This window comes from Sardina pilchardus, chromosome 16, assembly GCF_963854185.1.
Source record: "Sardina pilchardus chromosome 16, fSarPil1.1, whole genome shotgun sequence".
Classification (NCBI taxonomy): Eukaryota; Metazoa; Chordata; class Actinopteri; order Clupeiformes; family Clupeidae; genus Sardina; species Sardina pilchardus.
In genome coordinates this window covers 5709344-5730339 of record NC_085009.1, presented here as the reverse complement: position 1 = coordinate 5730339, position 20996 = coordinate 5709344, and the positions used below count along the sequence as shown (strand labels likewise).

General features: G+C 46.0%; 1 protein-coding gene across 2 annotated transcripts in view; it reads left to right on the top strand.

Annotated features, from left to right (window-relative positions):
• Positions 1-20996, top strand: part of rbpjb (recombination signal binding protein for immunoglobulin kappa J region b) — a 54672-nt gene that overhangs the window by 17142 nt on the left and 16534 nt on the right. For both annotated transcript variants that reach the window (XM_062515967.1, XM_062515968.1), the window contains exon 2: positions 14050-14088. In XM_062515967.1, the coding sequence (XP_062371951.1) occupies positions 14050-14088 (39 nt within the window). The remainder of the gene's footprint in view (positions 1-14049; positions 14089-20996) is intronic.

Genomic DNA, 20996 nt, shown 5'->3' with positions numbered 1-20996 from the left:
GTCAGATGGAACTGGCTCTCCAGGCGCAGCCAGAACCATGTGTTCCTCCCTGGCCTGAGGCGACCTGACCCAACCCAACCCAAAAGCCTGCACAGCCCAGCCCAGCGCAGCCCAGCACAGTCCAACCCAGCCCTCACTGAGCCAGCACCAGTGTTCCCTCACACTGCATGCCCCCCCCCCCCCCCAAACACGCCAGTGAAGTGCCCGGCCTCCGTGCCTTGAGTGGGGGCCATGTTGGGGCCGGCGCATGGCCTGAATTTATGGGCTCTGTCAGAAGGACAGGTTTCCCTATTCACTCCATTTCCTCGCTGTGTTTCTTTGTGTGCTATCCAGGTTGTCATTTTTCATCCAGACATAACTCACGAGTAACAGGCAAGCCTCTCTCTCTCTCTCTCTCTCTCTCTCTCTCTCTCTCTCTCTCTTTCTCTTTCTTTCTCTCTCTCCGTCTCTTTCTCTCTCTGTCCCACAACCACTGCCTCTGGCCGTATATATATATATATCCCTCTTCTCCTTCTCCTTTTGGTGTCCTTTCCTTACATTAAGTCCAAATTTCCTCAGGGATTTGGCACGTGTAAACGCAGCGTCTACAGGAATATTTATATTGAGTCTGAGCTGTTTGGTAATGTGATGGTTGGCCCATGAGTGTGGCACATGTTGGCCAAGCCGAGTACTTCCCCACTTTACGCCTACCACCCGCAGGAGGGCCGAGAGGAGGGAACTGACGGTTCCTTGTGCAGAACACTGGTTGTTCTTTTGGAACGCTCCGATCAGTTCCAGTCACTGAATGACATGTCGGCACTGGTCCTCCAAAAAAAAAAACAACCTTCCTTCCTCATAGTGTGTTCGAGTAGTGCTCATGGTTTTTGGGTGTGTTGCAACGGATTTGTGCCAGGCAGCGTCACGTGATGATCTGTTCTTTATGAAATGATCGCTGCTGTGTCTGTCATCTACTTGATGTGCATTTGATTTGAATTAAACATTGTTTGCCATCTTGTCAAAGAAATACTCAAATATATTCAGATTTCATTTATGTGAGTATTTTTGTCTTATTCGATTAGTGGAAGAGTGCAAATGCTTGTCAAGTGGTGATTCTGTGGTATACGTGAAGAGTCCTTTTTTCAAAACGCTATAACCACCACTTTAATCAATTTTCATGAATATTTTTTTCTTTTATTTTGTTTTTCATGTAATTTCAGTGAAGCTGTATTGGATTATTTTGAGTTGCTTTATCTTAACTAAATCAAAACAAAACATCTTCATTTGTATTGATATTAACTGAAATACACAATTAAATAGCATGACTCATTAATGTTTTCAAAAATGGATTTATGGCATTTTGGAAAAGAGCTCTTCACAAGTGTTTTTGGAGGGACGTTTCGCGTGCCACGGTACTTTTCTGAGTTGAGGATGTGGGAGACACTCGCCTGGTATTTGTTTTCGGCTGGGGTTGGGTTTTTCAGCGTGATATAACGGGGCTGCCATTTCTTAGTGAGCTGTCACTCAGTCTGTGGAACCTTAGCATCAGAACTTAGAGTTTGATCATTCATATGGAAGCAGAGGCACGCTGTATGCATTCATTCGTGTCTTGTTGAATATGGCTGAACCCTAAAACAGCCGGGCTGTTCCGTTCGCAGAGCATATGCTGCAACAAGAGGCTTTCTCTATAATCAGTGGAACTGGCTACATCAGACTTGATGGCACAAAATAGAACGCATAGAACGAGGTGCTTCAGTTGCACACCGGATGTAGGCTAGTCCAGCTGAAACACTTGAATATTGAGGCAGGGATCACTAGTTGATACAGTATGATGATGGTACTGCTGTGACAGGCTTTTAGACGCTTCATCATGCAGTGGTACTGTGATACATACAGTATTTCAAAACAACTGGAAAACATGTTCAACATTTTCTCTTCGTTCATCTGTTTTGAAATCAGAGAGATATGTGAAAATGGTGAGATTGGAAGGTGTATTTTTGTATTCTCTCAGAAGCTATCCACTCATATGCCATTGCTTTTGGTAATAATGAAATGATAATTATTTATCATTATCAATGCAATTATTTTCAGATTAATGTGATGCATTGTATTGATGCTTGCTCAATATTCAGCCATACAAAATTTTGCTTCTGAATAGTTTTAATGTTTTTTTTGTGATGTTTTGGGGCCCGAGCCCTCCCGCAGCCATGAAACATACACCCACACCTTCCACACCCAGAACACCTCAGAACACTCAAAACATGTGTTCTTTCCTAATTAGATGACCGTTGATTGATCAAATGCACACTTCCTTAGTGCGTGCGTGTGCCTGACCGCGTGCGTGTGGAGATGCATTACTGAGACATTGACCAGTGTAGGGGGATTTCTGAAAGATAAGTCACAGACTAGGTCATCTGTGGTTGTGAGTTTGTTTTGATGTGGTTGCAGGTTGCAAAATGAGTTGTCTAGTTTCTTTGTGAAGTCTAATCAGTGGTGCAACATACCTGTCTATCTCTGTTGCTTGTTCTTGCAAAACAGCACCGTACTAATACGATGCTCACATCATTATCAGTATAGCCCCATCTTCACACTTTATTCTTTGAACAGTGTGTGTGTGTGTGTGTGTGTGTGTGTGTGTGTCCTTGTAACACAAAGAAACCCACCAATTCTTAAGTAATTACGGAGCTCCACAGCAGAGGCCGTATCCACTGTCCCCACCCTGAGGGAGCTGTAATGGTATACCCCCTAATCCCCTACTGCTGCTCTGCTATTCCCCACCAACCCACAACTCCCTAGGATTTCACTTCACTCACCTGCGCCCTACAGCAACTCACCTTGTTGTGCAGAAGAGGAATGTGTGTGTGTGTGTGTTTCCAACTTTGTGACAGACATTTCCTTTTCCTTTTAACAACATTTTCTTTTTTCTTTTTTTTTTTTACTTATTTTTTTTATTAATTGTAGACAGTCAGCACAGATATACATGGTAAGATAATGACATATCTATTACAGTATCGACCAAATGAAAGAAAAGAAAAGGAAAAATAAATCAAATCAAATCAAATAGAGGGAGAGAGCACTCTCCATTTCAAAACATCTTAAATAAGGCAGGGGTCCACCTCTTCAGACTGTTACCCCTCTGGAGCAACAGCATTTTCTTATGTCTGTGCAAGAATTGTAGAGGAGAGCACTTAGTTGTAAACTTTTCCTGGAAGCCTGAAATACTTGTGTTTTTTTTTTATTTATTTCACATAAACCCAAAATATACCCCTATGAGTTAGTGAAGTAGGCCTATGTTGTGCCACTCTTTTGAGAAACCGTATGCTCCTACCAGACAAGAGCTCTAAACGCTTTGTGTCATCTGGTGATCGTTGCACAGTATGGGCCAATTAGATGTGTTCTGGTGGCCATTATTGCCCTTGTCACTAGTTGCAGAAAAAGTGACCTTTGACTGAAGGTGCCTAGGGAAGCTATATCAAGCTTGTGGTGACATCTGCGAGTGTAAGAGGACACTTCGGGATCCATATGCCCCAAACAGCACAGTGCTAAAAAACGAAGAAGACACAATGAACCCCCCCCCCCCCCCCCCCCCACTAACATATCTATGAATAGTCTATCCAGTCAGTATGGCAAACACAACCAAAGCAAACTCTCCACTTTAACCTGGGGAGAGAACGTCTTCGTCCCATACAGTTGCACACAAGCATGATGCTGACCTTTGATGCACAAAGGGTGCCATCGGGGGCGCTTCAAGGCCCTGAATGGTGCACACATCGAAAGCTAGGGGAAAGGTCTTTACGCCATTTTAATGCCACCGTCTCTGTCATTTCCTCTTTCCCTTCGTACACACGGCACTTTTTTAATTTGCTGTAGGCCTAGCTCTTCTCTCAGCACAATGCTTGTGTTTGTACCAAAGAGCCTCTGAGTCTCAGGTGATTTTGGGTGATTTCATAGTAAATGTGCAAGGCTCCTATTGTTTTCCTCAAATTGGGCTGTATGAAGAAATTGTGTGTTTAGAAAGCCAATATCCTTGATACTTAGTTGATAGGATTGTCTTGGCATCTCAAATGGAGCACAGTCATTGGGCACCATGGGAATTCCTTTTTTATATGCGTCAGACTCTAAGATCCTTGTTTTGATGGGCGCCTTTCTGCGGTCTGGGCTTATTGTGTGCCTCAATGATAAGATAATTGAAAAAGACCGAAGATTGCTTTTCTTTTGGTTCTGTCTAAAATGTTGTAACTATTGGAATGTTTCCCATTAATAGGAAGTATCGATATTATCATGTAAATCAGTAACAGGCTAGACCACTGGCTGCTGTTGCACTTCTGTTATATGGAGAGATGTTTTGGCTTCTAAATGATAACTTTTTATTACAGTTTTGTTGAGGGAGAGTATTTCTAACTACCTCGGCGGACAAGTATCCTTTCATATAATCTCGCAGCAACTTAAGCACAGCACAGTGCTGGTTTTAGAGGCCTCGGCAGAGACCACACTGGGATATGCTACTCTCAGGACAAACTGTGAATCATTCAACATGGATCGCTTTTTCACTGAGACGCCAAAAATAACCAAAGGGGATATTTTTCGATGTGGATTTTTGGTTGCCTGCAAAGCAATGTGCTGAGGATGAACAATCTCTTGCTGAAGTTTGGTCTCATTCACTGTGGAAATGGCCAGTTGGTTCCCCTTTAGAGAGAAATCCATTCCCGTCGTAAGTATCATTTGGGAGATGAATGAAATGGTGCATGTTCCACTGCCATTGATGTGGAGGAGCATTGAGGAAATGCTGCAAGCTCTTTTGGTTTCCTGTGCTTAATTATGAAAGTCATATTATCAGGCTCTGCGTCATCGGAAACCTGTCCCGTCATTCAGCTGTAGAAGCGGTTTTAATGGAAGTGACCTTTATAACACTTTCAGGAAGCCATGACCATCCTTTAGCTGAACACTGTCAGAATAAGAAGCACACTTGTTTTTCGTTGTTCTTTTTTTTTTTTTTTTTGATGTTCGCAAGTGTTTTGTTTTAGGTGGTTACCATGGCAACGACACCATTAAACTTTCCCCTATCTATGCATATCAGCTCAGCACTCATGTTTGTTTACGCTGATGACACATTTTCGTGTCATGCTCTCGACTTGTGGTAAAGGGACTGCAAGGTGGGTGGTTTTTTGGCCGGTGCAGCTCTGACATCATTGTCACTCACTACCCTTTGGAAAACACGCTGTCAGTGCTTCCTCCTGTCTTCGTCCAAAGACGGACTGCAACAGTTTTGTAATAACCGGTTATGACTAGTTCCAGTGACCCCTGAGTCGGACATCCTCCACCTTCCCTCAGAAGGTCACTCGGGTCATTGTTGTCTCTCTGGTTCCTTGTGTGGGTTGTGTAACTCCAGCGCACCCGGAATGCAGGTTAGTGGGAATTGGGGAATATTTGGATAAGGCGTCGCTGGCTTACAGGCAGGCATCCGTCCTGATGCTGTCAGTATTATATTTCAGAATTCTCCCTCTTGAGTGAAGTGGGTCTTCATAATAAAGATAATAAAGATAATTAATACCGCAACCTTTTTTTCATTTCCGTACTTGCTTTGCTGAAATGAAAGAGAGCAGCACAGTGACTAACATTGAGAAAGGAAAGGAGATCATGAAGTACAATAAAGTAGTGAGAGTGTAATGATATTGTGAAATGAATGATAGAATGAGCCCAGCATGAGGGGGTAGTCCCCTTACGCGCAGGCTTGTGCGGTGTCGTTGAGTCACACACTTTCAGAACATCAGAACATCTACTCGTTCACTGCATAGTGCACTGGATACTGAATTACTTGGTGATATGGTGGTCATTTAATACAGTGTGCTATGGAGTGAACAAGAGATTTTTCTGAGAACAAGGATTAAGTGCACTCTCACTCTCTCTCTCAATTCCCTTTATTGGCATGACCATTCACAAACCGTGTTGCCAAAGCATACAACGCACCAGCATGCAAAACATCAAGACGCACATCACCTGAATCAAAAGGAAATCAATAAAATCATGCACACACCCTCTTATCTATGGCTCTGTCCAAGTGGCAGGTAGTGTGGCTGGGGAGAGAGGGGGTGGACGAGGAGGAAGAGTCAGGAGAGATGGAAGGAAGGAAGGAAGTGAGGAAAGGGATCGTACAGGAGCAAAGCAGATTAAAGCCTCCTTTCGACAGGACTTCCTTTTCCTTTATTGAGCTCTCTCTTCTCCCCTCAGAAGACAACATGTCAGCAGGTCTGCTGTGTCTCTGTGCACTCTGCTCTCCTCCCTTGTTTCCTCTCACTCACGCTCACGCTCAACTGTTTTCACAGTCACCATTTACCTTTGGTTTTCTTGTTGGTGTTTTTTTATTTTATTTATTTATTTATTTATTTATTTATTACCTCCACCAAGGAGATTATGTTTTCATTGGGGTTAGTTTGTTTGTTTGTTCTAGTGATGCTCCGATCGATCGGCCGCCGATCATGATCGGCCGATATTGGCTAAAAATGGCTTGATCGGTGAAGCCCAAAAGCGCCGATCAAAAAAGCCGATCATGTGACCTAATAGGCTACTTGCGTGACTTTTTTCCACCTCCAGGCGCGTCGCACAGGCACACAACAGTAGCCTAGAGTAGATAGGAGCTTGCAGTGGCAAACATGAGTAGGCTAAAGGTTCAGTGTAAAATTAACCATTTGCAATGTATGTCGTGCTGAAATCCCTCGAGGTGGAAGCCACCAACGACGTTTTAACACCACTGACGGACAACTGAATATGTCGGGTATGAGAAACTAAACAAGCCAACTTCCCCACCCTTCAGTCAGCCGACTGTAGGCCTACTAACGATAGGGATAATTCTGATGGAAAGACATCACGTTCAGAATTAATTTGCCTCCACGAACAACCTCTATTCGTTGTGGAGGACAGTAGTTACGATGTTGCAAATATTTGTAGCCTAAAAGATTTTTGAAAGACAGTCAGACTCTCGCATCTAAAGACAAGTCATAGAGTTTTAAGTCACAAACTAGTCACAGACTATGCAGACATGCGATAATATCAGACATGTTTGATATTGTCGTAACTGCAAAACTAGAAAAAGACTCCGACTGGCTTACAACCGCTAATTGACACCTTACATTAAACGAGTTTACGGGAGCGCGCCGCGCCATGATTTCTGTCCCGACTTTGGATATTTATTCGCCGACTGTGAAAACATGGCAATATCGTGCAATGTAAGTCGGCCCTAACCTGCCTTGATCCACGATATGACCCCGCAGGCATGAAATACTAATGTGTATCTCCCCGTGTTACCAAACAGTCAAGCCTACATTGACAAGCTGGAGAATAGAGTAATAGCTTCCCAAGCGCAGACGCCTGTCCAATGTCCCTGCTAGCTTAACAGTGCACTTTATTGACTCAAACTGGTGGCATTTAACGGCATGTTTCAGTCATGGGGGATTCCAAGAGAAAAAAGGCTTGCAATTTATTGCTTACAGTAGCTTACATTGTTTCTTTTTTGGGGATTTGGAACAGAGAAAAAGCCATAGTTTTCCACTTTGTGGCAGTATAGGTTTGTGGCAGCACGTTTTTCATTTAATGTAGTCAGTGTATTTAGAAGCTATAGCCTACTTTTCAAGTAGCCTAGGCGATGTAATTTGGTCCCATCCCATTTAGGTGATCTGTGTGTTGGTCTCCCCTCCTTGTATGATATCATTTTATGTCTCGCTGCATATTTGGAAAAGATGGGCAAAGTTATTTCATTTTCTAAATACAAATCGATAAATGGTTGTTCTTCAACATCTTGACTAGCCTATAGACCTACTGTCTTCTATGCCACTTACATTAATTCATAGTTAGTTTAATTTCTACAAATGATGCAAACTCTGCTAGACTATTGTTAAAAGACTCTCATTCCCCTGCCATTCTGTGATCGGCAGTGATCGGCAATCGGCCGATCATGATTTTGGTGATCGGTAATCGGTGATCGGCCCCAAAAATGCTGATCGGAGCATCTCTAGTTTGTTCACAAGATAACTCAAAAATGTATGGATGGATTTCGATTACATTTTCAGGGAAGGTCTGAAATGACCCAAGGAAGTAGGGATGTTAACCGGTGACTGTTTGACCGATGGTTGACCGTATCCACGTTAGCCGACCAAAGTTGTCGTTAGTCGGTTAAAAAAAAAAAAAAAAAGTGGCATCTTTAAATTAGGCTAAAGACAGTGGACTAAACGCTACTACAGCGTTTACAAGTTAACAAATTATCCCTCACACTCAATTTTTCATAACGCCTGCTTGTAGGCTAGGCTACGTAATAAACCAATAAAAACATTTGGCACGAGGTCACAGCGGTGGCCGGTGCGTCTTTTGCAATCTGGAAGTGCGCTGTTTTATCCATTGGTTTTATCGTGTTGCAGTCTAGGCAACTTTCCGCATAAGATGGGCTTAGATTTGGAAATGCATTACATCTACATTTCAGGAAGGGTCATCAATGGTAACAGATAAGGTAATGATCATCTTTCGTTATTATTGTTAGCACTTCCTCAAACTAAGCTGCGTCTCTTCGGAGCTGTCATTTTCATAAGTGAGCCAGCTTCAAATGAGCTTCTAACGCTAGACAAACGCCTTTATTTGCAACGCGATCACCTTGTACCCAAACCATTTTCGAAGCAAAGGAACCATTTGTCCTCCACTTACAAGCTCCTTGGTTTGCAGGACTCATGTTTGGCGCTGTAGGATTTAAAAAAGTGACGTGAGTGAAAGAGCTGTGCCTGTGTGTATGAGCGTGGGACAGAGAGATGAGAGTTGGGAAATTGCGTGGCTGTTATTTCAAATAGCATAATTTATTTTAAACAAATCGGCTAATGAGCCTCGGTGGTCGGTCAAGAAAATGTGTAGTTTTCGCCATCCCTACAACAAGGAAGAAAGTATTACATTTTGAGAGTGATCCATATCACTGTCTGGCTGGATCCAGGAGGCAGTTATGTTTTCGTTTGGCGGAGGTTTGCACTCTCTGAGTGCTTTTCTAGTTATTATTATTATTCTGTTAAGTCTGTTAGAATCGCTTTATCACAATAACAAAGTTTTGAGTTTGCCTTCAAATGTTGTTCTACTGTGTAAGTAATTCATCCTATGGATCAGCAGAATGTGTAGGGCAATGCCAGTGCCGTTTGGGTGGGCGCTGCAGCCATGTATTTTGGGGGCCAGGTCGTGGCCCGTACCACGCGGGGCACCTGGGGGCATATCGGATTTCACCTGTTATTCTTTCAGAAGATCGCTGTGTCATCTTCACACTTTAACACCCGCCCACCAGTGTGCTACACTGTGGAGGTAGCGAAGAGAGAGAGGGAGAAATAGCCTTACCCACTTTGGTGACTTCCTCTAACCCTACTTGAATGAACAGAGCCCAGAGCACACACATGCCCACGCACGTGGTCACTGACTTTGAATCTTCCGTCTGGCTTCAACAACCACCTATTGCATAATTTTTTTTAAAACAAGTGTTTTTTTTATTATTCGTATTTTTTTTAATGTATTTAGTTTTGGTCAGTCAAGGCACAGACAGTGAAAGCCTGTCCTCAGAAGCCTTGATGCCGCCAGACTTATCTGTCACTGCACTTGGCTGCGGCTACCAGCCCTGTAATTTGGTCAACCAACTGTATTTGGGCTGTTCACCCTTTCTGTCAGTAAGGGATAAGTTTAGCACTTGAAAGGGGCAGAAGTGGTCAAGCTAGCATCAGCTATTTGCAGTGCCACTGTGTGCATAGCAGCACAAAAAACCTGCACTGCTTTTTCCCCCCTTGACTTAGTGGTTAGTTTCACCAGAATGCCAAACATCAACATCAACAACAACAGCAACAAAAATGACAGTTGAGTTTTTTTTTTATTATTATTTCTTCTGCTTTGTCTGTATGTTAAATATGTTTTTGTCGCTGTTGTGTTGTCAGTGCAGGGTAACCAAAAACCTGATGTTGTGTTCTGGAGGTGTCAGAAGTAGCGCTCCTTCAAATGTGCCGCGTTTTCAAGGAAACACTCGTGGTTTTTCGTGGAAATCAAGTCCTCGCGCACAGCCTGTTACTCACTTTCTCTGTTTTGTGCGCTCAGTCGACATTTTTGTTTGCTGTCTGGTTAGGGAGGGCTTAGCCTATTGCATGGGTTGGCCTTTTCGTAGCCTGCTGCTTTTTTCTACACATTTTGCCTTAGAACATATTTTGAGTACTTATTTTGCCTTGAGTTTTTGTAATATTTCTGGTAATAACAAATCCTGTAATTCTTGCCTGTTATTAGGCCTGGCTTTTTACATGTGACATAAAGCTAGTTATAAGCTGCTAATTACCAGGGAAGAAAACTAGTGCACAAACCGAATCGGAAGCGTTTACTATGTATCAACACCTACTATCTACACGTACAAGTTCCCAGCAGTGTGCCCCCATCCTCTGCTGAGCTTTTTTGGCACACGGTCACTGTCGATTCTCAGGTGTGGTAGATAAGCTAAACGGCGACGTGTGCTGATTGAATTGGATGCCTACGCCGATGTCCAGGGAAGAGAGGGCATCCCTTAGCCCCACCCGTCCCTCCCCTGGTCCATGTCTCTACCAGGCTGAGGAGAGCTGCGTCGTGTGCCTGACCCACCCTGGAGCTGCCTGGAATCCATTATCCTCCCCAGCATCAGTGCCTCACTGTGGGAACCTTATTGATCTCCTTTCCTCTATAATTATTCCTATACACACACACACACACACACACACACACACACACACACACACACACACACACACACACACACACACACGCACTCGCACACTTGCTCTCACTTTCACTGCTGCTCCCTCATTCTCCTTACTGCACTGCCTGTCCTCTTTAACTCACTCTCTCACACAAGCACTCACACACACACCCAAGCACACACACACATTCTCTCTTGCTGTTTCATAATCTCCACTATCTTTCACATGCACACTCTCAATCATACTTAGGCTGTTCCCTAATATTTTGCCTTCCCCTAATATCTCCGCCTCTTTGTGTCCCTATTCCCTGATGTTCATTACTCTTTCTCGTCTTTCTTTCTCTCTCTCTTTCTCTCTTTCTCTCTCTCTCTTTTTCCTTTCTCTCGCTATCTTTCCTTCTCTCTCTCTCTCTCTCTCTCTCTCCCTCCTCTAGCATGTGTCTGATGACTGCGCTCACTTGACCTCCATTACATGTTTCAGTATCCAGTCTCATTTTTATTCACTCACCCTCTCTATCTCTCGTTGTGTGTGTGTGTGTGCGTGTGTGTGTGTGTGCGTGCATAGTGTGTGAGAGCATCTGGAGTGATACGTGACGCCAATGTGGTATCTTTGAGCAGTGGCTTTTGGCAAACGTCCTCTAAACATTTATGTTACCTTTTAAAGTTGTGCAAGTATCTGTGTTGATTCTGCAGCCTGAGCCTATTTAGCAAACATGAGCATGACACCCTACATTCTGAAGGATGGACGGAAGCTGAAGAGGGTCATTGTCATATGCCTAATTTGGAACTTCTAGTAGAGCGGCTTGTTGTGGTTAATTTTGTTTTTGGATATATATAAGCATGGTTGTAGAACAGTTCCTGTTTACCACACAATGCTATCTGGAAGAGAGACACACACACACACACACACAAACAAGCAAACCCTCTCATCTGGGGCAAGTGGGGCTCCTCTTCCTCCACGTGGCTGTGTGTGTGTGTGTGTGTTTCTGATGGAGTCATTGATTTCCCCCCCTCCCCCCTTATCCTCTCCTCTCCTTCCCTGTATCCTATTTTTGCTCAGAGCCTCCCATCTCCCCGTAGGTCCGCACTGAGGGCTCAAGGTTGCTGTCAGTTGGCTTTGAGCCACGTGAGGAGAGAGGAGAGAGGAGAGAGGATGAGGATGCGGGGGGGGGGGGGGGTGGGGGGGGGGGGTTGCTGGCGGGGAGCTTGCTGTGCCTCTTGATGCAGGGCCCTTCTCTGAATCATCCATCGGCTGCACTCTGTGATTCTCTCAGCTGAGACTGCCTCACTCTTCCAGCTCTTTTAAGGAACAAAACAAGAATCCACCTGAGAGAGAGCGCGAGAGAGAGGCAGAGACTCAACGTGCTTTACAAGCCAATTTTTTTTGCCAGACATTGCCGTTGCCTGTCCAAGCTTTCGTTTCTTTTAATTAGGATTGTGTCATGATGTTGACAGAACAAAACACGGGGCTACCTGCTTCCTCTTCATAAGGCATCCAATACTGCACTGTGAAAACAGTTCGCAATCAATACAGCAGAATATGGAATGTCTGGTACCTATTTTTGCAGCCATGCTACTCTCACCCCACTCTGGTGGTGTACACAGCTACTTGAGTCATTCAGGTACAACCTTTTTCCAGTCTCCTGTCACCAGCCTTACTGTCAGCATGTCTGTAAGATCACATTTCTTTTGTTTTAAAGGTTGTTCATGCCGTCAAACGGCAGGCCCTTTGAGTGACAGCGTCTGTGGTTGAACTTTGGTGAAAAGTCCCTCGCTCGGGCGTCACTTTCCTGGTTTGATGCTGTACTGTAGCCATGGCGACCGAAACCTCCGAAACACACAGACACACGAACACAGGCACAAAAGCGTGCACACGCCAACACACCTCTTTTTTCAGAAGTTACTGCAAGGCTGTTTAAAGGGAGCAGTGGTCAAATATGGTGACGCGGCTCTTGTTTGATGTTGTGGCGATATGACATTGGTGTCTGCACTGCAGCTCCATGTGCTTGTGCCACCACACTCATAGTAAAGTCTCTGTGGTTTAAAAGGGACAGGAAAAAAACCTTCAATGTTTGTGTACTGAGTTAAATAGTTGACTGTTGTGTGAGACCGGTGGCGTCAGTGTGACGGTCTGAAAGCAAATGGGTGTGGAGGAGTGTCTTGAACAATGAAACGCGATGGCATAATCTCTGACTTTGCTCATGTCGTCAACTATTCCATGTCAAATTAGTTAAAGTTGTTGCTACACCATCTCAGATTTGGTCTGTCTGTCGCACTGACAAATCCAAGGCCTGTCAAATATTTCTGTTTAAATCCTTCCTGAGTTTGAGTTTTTTCAGGCTAGGCCAGTGTATTATTTTAGTTCTTCAGCCTGAAAAACACATTGTTTACGACGTTTTTGGCCATTCGTTTCTTGAGAAGTATTGTTCTTGCCAAAACTTTGTAGGATGGAAGACAAATGCACTCCTTGTGAGTGAACCACTAAAAGTGTACGGCATGCACATTGATTTTCTATGTTTTTTGTTGTTGAATACATTAATCAGTATTTGCAGGCTGCAGAAATAATGGCCATTTATATATTTAGGGGACGTTGCATTTGCCAAAAAAAAAAGTTGCTCTTTGTAAATTGCTATTTTTATGGACTTTTACAGTACGAGGGGTGCCAAAATGGCAATACATATTATGCTGTACAATACAATTAACTATGTGTAATGTATTGGCACATTGTACACTAAATGATCATACACCGAGCTGTAGAAGTAGCCATACAGTAATGGGTGTTGGCTTTCTTCTTGTCCTATCCTTTGGCCGCTGTAATTAGTACCAGCCCCCTCTGCACCAGTCAAGCTATGCCATAGCCACACACACACACACACACACACACACACACACACACACACACACTCACACATCCTGCCTCCTTTCACCTGTGGAGGAGTTCAAGGGAAGGTCAAGATGAACACGTCGGCATCACTCCCACCACATAGGCGTATGCCCTTTCAGTTGCTTTTCCCTTTACCACACACACACACACACACACACACACACCAGAGACAAAATCAAAGCAGGAAGACCCAAACCTGCCTGAGCCACCCGCATGTGTTTCTACAGTCACGTGATAACATCACGCCCCATCTCACCTCACTCCCAAGGTCGCGCTTACATCTGCAAGCGAAAGTTCCTTCACATGGAGGAGCCAATTAGAATCACATGCCCATTCATGAGGGAGAGGGAGAGGGAGGGTGGGATGGGTGGGCTGCCAGTGCGGGTGTTAGCGCTTCTGTTCCGATAACTGTGATTAACCACCATGCTAACAGTCTTGCTAATGGCCCGTGTTTTGTTTTGCTTGTTTACAGGAAGTTTGGGGAGCACCCTCAACCGCAGCGCCTGACAAGGTGAGATGTCATTCACCACACCCTTCCAAAACACCTCAAAATCGGTTGTGTTCGTCTGTTGTGGTCGCCACTCTGTTCTGTGCTGTGTTCTGTGTCTAAGTGGTATCCGCCAAAGCTGAACACTGTGTGTGATGTTTTGGCTCTTTACAATACAGTATGTAGACCATGGGTGAATTGTGTTTCTTGTGACTTTCAAGAGCCATCCTTTTATGAAATGGTCCCTTAGAAGTGTGTGTGTGTGTGTGTGTCTGTGTGTGTCTGTGTGTGTGTCTGTGTGTGTGTCTGTGTGTGTGTCTGTGTGTGTCTGTGTGTGTCTGTGTGTGTGTCTGTGTGTGTGTCTGTGTGTGTGTCTGTGTGTGTCTGTGTGTGTGTCTGTGTGTGTCTGTGTCTGTGTGTGTGTCGGTGTGTGTGTGTGTGTGTGTGTGTGTGTGTGTCTATGTGTTTTTGGGGTGGTTTGGGTGCATTGCTATGAGGAAGGTTGATCTTATATTTGGCTGCTGGTGCTCTTTTTAAACACGTGTCCTTACACAATATAAACTTTTTTTGGCCCATGGACTGTGGCTGCCTTTGGGGTTTGGTCTGTTGGCAATGATCATTTTTTTCCCCTTCTCTTTCTTTCGCATTCTCTGTTTCATTCTCTCTCTTTCTCTCGTTCTCTCTCTGTCTCTCTCTCTCTCTCTCTCTCTGTCTCTCTCTCTGTATGCCTGAGTTATGATATATGCTGTATTTTGAGGGAGAGCGAAGGGGGAGAGGACGAGGTTTGGAGAGGCCAGGATAGTTCGGTTGGAAAATGAAAGGTTGAAGGTTCGCTTGACAAGCTGAAAAATTACTCGAGAGACTCTTGCTCTCCTTCTCTTGCCCTCTTTCAATCTCTCTCTCTCTCCCTCTTCCTCTCTCTTTCACTCTCTTTCTCCCTCTCCCCCTCCCCCTCCATCTCTCTCTCTCCTTCTCTTTCTCTCTCTCCCCTCTCTCTCTCCTTCTCTCTCTCTCTCTCGTGTCTGATGCGTAGCCAGCTGCTGGCGTCCCCACCGGACCCCTGATTTACTCAGCATGCGAGCGCAATGACAGAGCGGGGCCGGTGAGTGCGGGCACGGCTCTCGGCACGGCCGTCGACGGGCAGCACGCTTCGCGGTTTGAGGCCGTGGCGGGACCCGCTCATTACCGGTGGCCCTGGCAAAGGGCCTCCACCTTCCCCTCCCAGCACCACCGCCGCCGCCATCCCCACCCCCGAACCCTCCAGCCCTCCTTTTTTTCCAAACCCAGCATCTGCTGGACTGCTCAGCGACTGCTTTCGGAGGACGAGCAGTGGCCAGTGCTCCAGCTCCAGCTCCTCCTCCTCCTCCACCGCTTAATCACAGATGCGAGTGGCCAGTTATAAACTGCACGGCTCATGGCTGCTGGCAAACGGGCTGCACCCTGGGCCTCGGGCCTGAACGCTCGCCCCAAGTCGCCCCGAGTCGCCTGGTCACTCTCCGCAGGGCTTGAACCGAGAGAGATCTTGGCAGCGGGAGACGGTCGCTAACCGCTAAAGCTAAAAAAGCCCATGCCAATACCTTTATTGCTTGTTTGCCTTCTCTGAGGGCTGGCGTGTGAGGTTTAGGGGAGGATATTGCACTGATGGGCTAAGCTCGTCTCCACGTGCCCAGCCAGCCCCGGAGCCAGGCAGCAGAGTGCTGGGCGGGTGTGCCAACTCTTGCAATGTTCCTGTAGGAGCAAGTTGAAAATGGAAACTCTAGGTCTATTTAGATGTGTAGGTCTCTTTTTGAGAGCAATGCTATCATCATATGTTATTGCAGTAATGCAGTGCCATATAATTTGATGATTATCATAATAATAGTAATAAGAGTAGACTAATGCAGTAATTGCCTAATATCAATGAGGTGTTCACCAAGGCATCAGTGAATCCTGTGCAACATATCCTGAGCCTCTTGTCACTCCTTTGGATCTTGCTGTTTGTGAATCAGCTTTCAACAAAGCAGGGAAGGAAGTCATGCCAGGACCCTCCAGATTGAAGAGTGCTGTTCACAGGCCCAGTTTGCTGCCTTGTTTTCCACCGCGCATTCAGTAGATGGCTCAGCATCTCCGAAAACTGGGTGGACTAAAGAGTGTCCTTTTGGAGCCACGATGGCACCGTCGACCTTTTGACCGATGTTCAGTAGCACATGGTCTTTATGTCACATCCTGATGACTCACACGACTGTGGTCATCACAAGACTTATAGGGCTCTATTTAGACAAGCTTTCTAGGTTGCCCCATGTTCGACTTGCGTACATAAAGAAAGCAAGGGGAAGTGATGATTTACTGCCCCATAAGTACACCATTTGGAATTAGGCCATAGATTCCCTCAGATCTTACTGCATACTTTGGGGGGAAGGACACCGACTTGAACATGTAAGGCTTCGGCAGCTTAAAGCTTTGAGTGAGCCACTGAAACATTCTTTGAATTGTATTACAATTTTTTTTTTTGCAGACGCGAGCTCTGTAGTCGGAAGTACAAAGAGCTTTTTGGCAACAGAGGGCTTATTGTGTGTTTAAAAGATGCCTTAAAGAATTTTTTTTTTTACCTCAAAAGAATTCGCAAGGTGCTCAAGAATCCCATTACATCTCAGTGTTGTGTTGATGTGTATGCATATAGCCTTCTAGATCAGGACATATTATGCAAGCCAGCCACACATTTATTATAATAATGCATAAGGTTGTGATTGTGGTTGGCATCGTGTATCTCTCTGGGTGTTAAATTATGTGTTTTTGTTTCATTTCACGCCCCTTCTGTTGACTATTAGTTGCATCCTACAGATGTGCAGTGGTTCTGTAAGCTTGTTCTTAAGGCTATGATCACATTGTGAGTATAGATTACAGAGGAGAGGAGACATTTATGTTACATATCCTGAGGTTTGATTGTATGTTACAGCCATCGATGCAGATATATGACCCTTTTGTCCAGACTCAGTGTGCATGCTGCCCCTGCTGTGTGTGTGTGTGTGTGTGTGTAAGAGTGTGTGTGAGTGTAGCGTGACCACAGTGCTGGCTGCTCAGCGGGGGGTGAGTGAGTGTGTAGGACATTCTGGTCGCGACGCTGTGACAGATGTAGCAGGCAGATGCCTGTCTGATTCAACTTCAGCTCTTATTAACCCAGTAAACTACCCCCCCCCCCCCCAACCACACACACACACACACACACACACACACACACACACACACACACACACAAGCAGCGCAACCTACCCGCCCTATTAGTGGTCTCCCTCTGGGGATCCTCCCGTGTGCTGCTCTGAATCTGTCTGTCTGTCTATCTGGCCTCCTACTCTCTCTCTCTCTCTCTCTCTCTCTCTCTCTCTCTCTCTCTCTCTCGTTCTCTCTCTGCATTTTAGATATTAAGTTAAGAGCTGGAGTCGCATGAGTCGATCAGCTCACTCTGCTGTATGAAATCATAAATGTAACCTTATTTATATGGGAAGTAAACGGTTGGCTAAGGGTGTGAATGGGCTACTGTTGTTGGCCTGGTTTGATGACCCGCGTAGAGGCCATTGTGGGATGCTTGGTTTTCTGGCTTATCAGTCAGATCGAGTCACTGAGAGTCACCCATATCAGGTTCCCTCACTACATTACAGGCAACCACGAGATACTTGTCTTTAGTCAGCTGTCAGAGAATGGAGTCAGGCAGCTGAAACGATCCATTCTTTTGAAGTCCTGGTAGCTCAGTTTGGGGAAGGAGGATGCACGACAAGTGTGTTTTCCATTTGATGGAACACTTTGTGGAGGGAGATGAAATGTTGATCGTACAGAAACAATGTTAGCAGCTGTCGCTAAGAATGCTGCCCTTGAAATCAGCGGATTTGTGCTGTCAGTGTTGACCTGTGAAGCACTGAATGCAGCAGCAGAAATACTCCATGTAGCTCGTGGGCCAAACTACCTAGAAGAACAGCCGTTTTAACATGGGGAAAGCCAGCAGAAGCAAAGGGGTGAAATGGTGAAAACATAAAAGATAGCACATTGGTGTGTGTGTTCGTATCTAGGCTAATTCATATGGTTTTGTGTCGTTTTTCATTCTCTTTTTTAAATGACTGCACAACCCACCCACTTTCCACAGATTTCCATGAATATATTAGCACATGGGGCACTCATTTGAATCATGGGCAAAGTTCTTAGGTGCAACTGAAGCAAATGTAATATCTGGAAAAATTCAGGTTGCTAATAGAGCAACATCGGCAAGACATCAAAGTGCCAACATTGATCAGCTCTGCTCCGTGCTCCCACATGTCATAAGAAAGCCTTATTTCATGGACAATAACTTTGCTTCTTGACAGACTTTGCACTTTGCTTGCTGTTAGCATTAGGGCCTATGGGGTCACCGACTATGGTGGGCTTGTCTTTGTAAAAATGATCCTCTCCTTTAACTATTACTATATAACTATTATTATATTAAATGATCCTCTCCTTTGTTACAGTTTGTACTCCTGGTTGAGGTTACACACCAACTTAGGAAGATCCACAGTTTCTCTCCATTGGAGTGATTTTCTGTGTACGTGTGTGTGAGGGAGGGAGATGGAGAGAGAGAGAGGGAAAGAGAACCCTTTTTCTTCCTTTTTGTTCAGATGACTTTAGCTTCGGCGTAAACTAGATAAAGCAACCAAATGAGCAGGCCAGGGCTAGTAGTGATCGATGTTGCCTCGTTGCAGGGAAGAGTTTGAACGATAGCAAATGTTCACTTGCGGTCAGTCTGACTGGGGTTAATGCATTCGTGTGTATTGTTTATGGCTGCTGCATGTGGATGCACTTGTGCGTGTTTGCGTGAGCGTCTGTCGCGTGCGTCTGTTGCGTGCGTGCGTGTTGCATGCGTGTGTGTACTTGTCGGAGTGCTTGGAAGCCGAAGGCTTGATATCTGTCATTTCCTGTTTGAAATCAGATGATTCACCCAATGCACTCCTTCCTCTATGTGTGTGCATGATTGCGTGTTTGAGTGTGTGTGTGTGTGTGTGTGTGTGCGTGTCTGTGTATCTTTGTGCGGGTGCTTTTGTGCCATTCTCAACTGACCCATCCTCTCACTTCCCTTTTATATATTTACACACACACACATGCACACACGCACACATGCACACACACACACGCACACACACACACGCGCACACAAACACACAGGCACATTCTGAATCGGTGTGCACCCTGAAGCGTGAACTGTGTTTGTGCCTGCGCTAGGCCGTTTCCTTGAATCTGCTGTTGTTTGTTTGTGTTTGTATTGATCGGCGCCGGGTCCGCATCAGCGGCCAGGGAAAGCAGAACCCCCTCGCGGTGTCTCCGGTGTCCGACGGACTTTATCCCGAAGCCACGGCCGACGACAAGGCGCGGCCAAATTAGTCTCTTTAAACGCACACTTACACCGGTTATTGTGCTTGGAGTTAGCTGAAGTCCAGCTCCGGCTGCCTCCTCTCTCTTCCTCTCTTTCTCCCTCTCCTTCTCTCTTTCTTTCTCCCCTTTGTTTCCTTCCTTCCTTCCTGTCTCTTTCCCTTTATGTCTGTGGCCCTCCTCTTGTTAAGGCCTTACTTTACCGCTATTCTTTTTCTCCTACTTTGATATCTCTTTTTTATTCTCTCCCACCCTCATAGAGTCTCTCTCTTTCTCTCTCCTCTACTCCCTCCCTCTTTCTCTCTCTCTCTCTCTCCCCCCCCCCCCATTTCTCCCTCCCTCCCTCCTCCTAGTGGACGCCTCCAGTGTCCAGTCTTCCAGTGGCCGGTGGCTGGAGGCCCTGAGGTCAGGAGTGAGGGAGCAGGCAGGCGGGCGGGCAGCTAGAGCCGAAGCTAAAGCCCTGTGGTTTCCACTCGATGTTACGCAGTCACATGTCTCAGCAGCTTCCCCCTTCGCGTGAGCTGTGGCCAGGGTGGGCGCCCGCTTGCTCTCGCTTGCTCGCTCTTTGTCCTTCCATTTCTTTTTCCTCTCTTTCTTTGTGTCTCCCTCCTTCTCTCCATCTCAGTCTCCCCCACTCGCTCACTCCCCCACTCTCTCTCTTTCTCTCTATTGCTCTCATTCTGTCTGCATTTCCCCCTTTTTTTCCTCTCCTTTCTCCCTTCCCCTCTGCCCTTCCACCCCTCTCTGCTCTCCCTCTCTCATTCTCCCTTACTCCTTTTCTCTCGTTCTTTTCTTCTCCATGTCTGCCCCCCCAATCTCCCAGACAGTCACAAGGGGTCCTCCAGGGCAGCCCTGCTGGTGAGGTGACCGGGCAGGGAGGCAGTCAGGCTGTGGGGTTAGTCGGGGAGCTGGAGCCGGAGCCGGAGCTAGAGCTGGGTTAAGGGGGGGGCCTCGCACGTTTACTGGACGCCTGGATCACGTTAACACTCAAGGCCTAGCCACCAATGCCGCGCTTCAGCAGAGCGCGGACACACACACACACACACACACACACACACACACACACACACTCGCTGATAAAAACGTGCAGATCGTATAGCAGATGTATAGGAGACTGTATGCAGATTGTATGCACACACATGCAACTACACACTCCGAAACACTAGGACCGACAGGTCAGCACAGTTCCATGCACAGGTGTACACACACACACACACACACACACACACACACACACACACACACACACACACACACACACGCGCACACACACACACACACACACACACACACACACATTCTTCCCCTGAGCCCGGAGTGGACACATGGATGCGTGGTTGAATGTACACACGCGCGCACCCATGCATTGTGCAGGTCACCAGCAGTACCAGTGGTATCGCATGTCATGGCAGACATGTGGATGACATCATGGTGTGGAGTGAAATTTCTCATAATCAGTTATGTCAGTGTCTCCACCGTGCGTGCGTGCGTGCGTGCGTGCGTGCGTGCGTGCGTGCGTGCGTGCGTGCGTGCGTGCGTGCGTGCGTGCGTGCGTGCGTGCGTGC